At 30.4% G+C, this 5,634-nt stretch overlaps 1 protein-coding gene across 1 annotated transcript; it reads left to right on the top strand.

Moving 5' to 3' along the window:
• The first annotated feature begins 677 nt into the window (after positions 1 to 677).
• Positions 678 to 3,125, top strand: LOC123662079 (anaphase-promoting complex subunit 2). The gene has a single exon (XM_045596969.1). The coding sequence runs from the start codon at positions 678 to 680 to the stop codon at positions 3,006 to 3,008; it is 2,331 nt and encodes a 776-aa protein (XP_045452925.1). The 3' UTR covers positions 3,009 to 3,125.
• Positions 3,126 to 5,634: the final 2,509 nt, after the last annotated feature.

Genomic DNA, 5,634 nt, shown 5'->3' with positions numbered 1-5,634 from the left:
ACTCCATATACAATACAGATACAACAACCGATCGGGTACAGAAAGAATGTAAGTTTGTGTGTGAAACAGGATTTGTGTTTGGTTTGTTAAAGAGCCGACTGAAATCAATCATTGGTTTAATAATTCTGTTTTATAAATAGATTTTTGTTTGGTATTTGTCTTTTATTATTATTATGATTTAAGAGAACATTGTCATAAAAGATGAGGGTGTATAGAAAAAGAGATGAGTGAGTGATAGCAAATAGAAAGAGAAAATATGAAGAGTAGATCGTGAATGAACTGAAAAGTGGATACAAAGAATACTATTTCGCGAGTTTTTGAATAATTAACCCTTTACCCGGCTACCATACGAGAACATTCAGCTAATTGTAAATAATTTTATGGTTTTTACCAAAATAAATTCAAGGATGAAATATCGATTCCCTGAATCGATTCAGTACGATATATCGATTAAAAATCGATTTTTGTGGTCCGAGAAATCAATTCTTCGATTCATCGATTTCAGAATTTTCAGATCGGCATTTGATCGGCATGCCTAGTGAAAATACAAAATTTGAAAATGCGAAAATAATAAACTTAATACTCTTTGATAATAAACGAAACTATACCGTGGAATACTATTTAAGACTTGTTAAAAATTGTAAATTATTAAAAATTAAAAAAATATAAAACTAAAGATGACATCGAAAAGTGATGAATTAAAAGCTTATTGGAATAAAATTAATTATGCTTTTCCGATTCTAAATGATACGCTATTTACCGAGTGCACTGCTGTTGAATATGAAGAAATTCAACAAATTATCATTGGTTTAGGGATTCAAATAAAAATACGAGACTTAGTTTTCGTTCATATTGAAAAGTATCTCCGACAACACGTAGCACCTTCTTTTTGGGCAAAATTCATAAAAGCTGAAACAGAAGTCAAAGGATTCCAGTTATTCAAGTCAGCAGTAAACGATCTTTACGAGTCAGCATCAAACTTATTACCTATGCTGTCAAACCTTACAATCCTGTGTAATAGTTGTTGTGATAATAAGCTGATATATGGTGAAAGGGATGTAACCTCGGGGTTTAAACAACTTCTAAGAGCTACTCTACTATCTCAACTTCCTTTAGACTTTCATGTCATAATAAATCATTTTTATAAAGTATCTTTTAATGTGTTTGATAATGAGTATGAGAATTCAGACATGAGTGAAGATGTAATGTGTTCTGGTTGCTGGAATGAATATTCCGATTGTAATTGTGCTTACATTGTGAAGGTTTTCCATGACACAAATCGGAAACTTATGGAACTTCAGCTTCTCGAGAGATTGGCAGGACAGGTTTTAACAAATTTTATACAGATGAGAATTGAAACACACATACAAAAACATTGTTCTGGCACTTTTGATGTATCACACATTGGATTCCTGGAAAACTGGCTAGACACAACTGTAATGTCGTGGTTGACTCGGATATACTGTGCAGGTTCCTCAAAGCCACCTTCCGATGATAAGCATGTTATGAATGCTATTTCAAAATTCAAACAAAAATTATGTTATTATTTATATCACAGCTATACAAAATTGAGAATAGACCAGTTATTTAATATTATCATAGAATACCCAGACTCCCAACCAGCGGTAGATGACCTTAAGTTGTGTTTAGATAAGACTGATTTGCGTCCTACCTTATGTAAAAAGTTGCAAGGTGCATTGGAGACAAGATTATTACATCCCGGTGTAAACACTCCTGATATTCTAACAGCATATATTTCTACAATTAGAACTCTAAGACATTTGGAGCCATCTGGAGTCATTCTTGAAGCAGTTACAAAGCCAGTTCGAAGCTATTTAAGAAATCGAGAAGACACAGTGCGTAGTGTAGTTAGTAGTTTGACAGAAGATGGTGCTGGTAGTGAATTAGCTGAAGAATTAGCTAAGTATGCTACAGAAAATGATGATGAAAATGAAAAAGAAGAAGCGTGGGATGAGTGGGTTCCCGATCCTGTAGACGCAGATCCCAAAGTAAGCCCTAATGATAGAAAAGCAAACGACATCATATCTATGCTTGTTAATGTGTATGGCAGCAAGGAATTGTTTGTTAATGAATACAGGACACTTCTAGCTGATAGATTACTGGCTCAGAGCGTTATTAACACAGAAAAAGAGATAAGGTATTTGGAACTATTAAAACTAAGATTTGGGGAGTCACAGCTACATTTTTGTGAAGTGATGCTTAAAGACGTGTCAGATTCAAAAAGGATTAATGCACTTATACAACAGGATAAGAACTTTGAGGGTTTGAGTGACAATTTTACTTCAAATGCTATGATTTTATCGGCACAATTCTGGCCACCATTCAAAGATGAAAGTTTAGAGTTACCGGAGGAAATAAAACAACACTTTGATGCTTACACAAAGGCATATGAGGCATTGAAGGGTAACAGAACATTAAGTTGGAAACCACATTTAGGTAATGTAAATATTGAAATTGAAATAGGTGAAAAAAAATTAGATTTAACTGTTTCTCCATTCAATGCAACATTGATAATGTATTTTCAAAATAAACCCGAATGGTCACTAGATGAATTGCATCAAATTATGAAAGTGCCCATAACTATATTAAGAAGAAAAATAACATTTTGGCAGTCTCTAGGCATTATTGCAGAGAAAAGTAGCGATTTCTATGTACTTATTGATGGAACAGATGTAAATAAATCTAATGTTGCTGTCAACCAAGTCCAAGAGATGATATGTGAAGATGAGGAATCAGAGAGTGTAATGGCATCTGCACATGACCAAAGAGAAGATGAATTACAAGTTTTCTGGTCATATATTGTTGGGATGTTAACTAATTTGGACTCTTTGTCTTTAGAGCGAATACATCAAATGTTAAAAATGTTTGCCTCCCAAGCTCCTGGCACCGAATGCAGCCTTCAAGAATTGAGACAATTTCTAGACATAAAAGTCCGTACCCATCAGCTTGTTTTACAAGCCGGAATGTATAAATTGCCTAGGTCTTAATATAAGTAAAAACAGTTATTTATCTTTTATTAATTTTTATTATAATATATAAGAGCAAACACACATGTAGAAATAATGTAATACAAATAGAAATTAAAACAATTTGAAGAAGTTTAACAAGACTTTATTATTTACCTTGGTTTTATATATAAAAATTTTGTTATAATAATGTCTGTGGGTTAATATCTTGGATAACATAATGTGAAAATTATTAATCCCAATTATTGTAATCGAAATTAATATTTGATGACAAATAAACATAATATTGCCAATGATTAAAATATTAATAGTATTTAATACTTAATGCATGAATACTTAATCTTGTCAGTCTTAGCATCTATAAAATACTGTTAAAATGAAGAATATATTAAAGAATACTTGTTACAACATAGTCCCTAGGTACTGTGAAAATAATATAATTAAAAATTGTTTTATGGAATGTTTTAAAATTAAGAACAGAAAAAAAAATTAAATGCCAACAGATCATAAAAAAAATTACCATAAAATATTAATCTCAAATGTTTAATTAAAAATTCTTTTAAATATTGGGTTAAATGGTGTATAAACTATTTATTATATGAATAATTTGGAATGTTATAACCAATTGTTTAATAGCACCAAATAGTTCAAAATTTTTTAGTAATCGGAAAATAAAAAAATATTTTTAACAAATCCATATACAGTGTACCTAACCCAGAAAATCTAAAAAATAAATCAACTTACTGTTTAACAAAATCTTAATAAATATTCGATTACTGAGATATTCTATAAAAAATTCAGTGCTTATGTATTTTACTTAACATTTATATATCTCCTGCTTACAGTTTGGTTTTTAACAATATATTTAAGTTATGTTGCTTTCAGATGTATTATGTATAACCGATTTTATTTAATAAGCCTATAAATAATAATAGTGTTGGCGACATATCAAAGATAAAACTTTTGATAATAATATTTTAATCAGATATAATAATTTCAAAAGAAACAATTTAATGTTAGTTTAGTTTGAGTGTGTTACTCCATGAGCAATCAAATATAACCATACAATTATAAATTAAACAAATATGAGCATCCCAATGGCATTTTTCAGAATAACAACAGAGATACAATAACTGATTTAGATTTTTAAAAGTAAGCCGATATGTTAGAGCCTTAGTTGAACAGAAATAACACTAGGTACAGTACACAAATAAATAGAATAACCTACAACAGTTAAAGCTCTAAATCTAGTTTACATATTTACAGACATATCAGTGCTGTGGTATAGTACATTTCATTGGTAATTGTACAAAATGTAAACACAAAACTTCAACAACATGTCACTTAAAGTAAATATTTACATTCTAAAAATAGAACTGTTGATTTTTTAAAGTAGTACGAAATACTTAAAAATCCTTAGGCATTTTATCTGTTTTTAGTTTTCATTTTGTACACATTATATAGAGATAGCATATAACAATACCTTAATGCACAAACTGGCCAGCTCCAGAATGAAATAAATACATTTACAAGACTAACGCCGAGTTGCACGAAAAGAAATTAAAATTTAAGTAGTGATTAAACTAATTTAATCGCAAGAATTGTATGAAATTCTTGTGATTAAATTAGTTTAATCTCTACTTAAATTTTAATTTTGTTTCGTGCAACTCAGCGTAAACAAACATTTTTGCAATATAAAATTTGTAACAAATAATATTGTAAAAAAATTAATGTTTCTACGAAAGTAGCAACAATTTTAGTATGGGTCCTTTAAAAAACGAGGGGCCATTTGAGAAAAAGTAAAAATAAGATTGCGTCCTTAGTAGAACGCGATCATAGCGAGTTAACGGGATTTTGTCTTGGGCGCTAGTGTCGATATAAAAGTAGCCAATTAGAAATATTTATTCGTTAAGTTTTAAATATAAACGAGTTTTTGTAAACGAAGGTGTATTTGTGCTAAATCGTAAGCTACAAAATTTTGGGGTGCATTTTTTTTATACGAATGATAATTTTGGTAGGTTCACACAATTTTCTTACGTTTGTCTAAGTATTAATAATAATTAATAAGAGCTTGGTTTGCTTTAATCGTTTTTGTATTATGGCTATTTTTTAAAAATGGGGCTTTTTGGTATAAAAAGTGTCTTCCACATAACACACCTTTCCAAATAACCATTTAATATCTCACTTCAGGAGGGTTCAATATATTTCGTATTCACGATATTTTGTATTTCTGCTTGTTGCAAATGTTTTCAATTTACGTCTACCATGATTCGCGTTTACAGACGAACTTGCACAAAGTGTCCAGAATGGAAAATATCACGGGCCGTATGGAACATATAGCGACAAAGCCTACCAACAACATTAAAAAAAAAAAAATAACAACTAACAGCAGCTTCTGAAAGGTACGGTGTTGTTATAGCTACAATATCTCGAAAATTCAGAGAGCAACACATTGTGCCAGACGTAAATCTGATAATACTATCCTTTTCTCTGTATATTGAAGAACAAATATTTATCCAATATGCCTAAGAAGTTTCCGATTGGGGATTTCCCATTGAGACACTTGATTTAAAGTTCTAGTTCACATATATTTGTCTAAAATTGGGTGGAATAATTTCTCCCTAAAAACAATGCTCCTGGTGAAGAT

Source organism: Melitaea cinxia, chromosome 18 (genome assembly GCF_905220565.1).
Source record: "Melitaea cinxia chromosome 18, ilMelCinx1.1, whole genome shotgun sequence".
Lineage (NCBI taxonomy): Eukaryota > Metazoa > Arthropoda > Insecta > Lepidoptera > Nymphalidae > Melitaea > Melitaea cinxia.
This window is presented reverse-complemented; position numbering and strand designations above follow the sequence as displayed.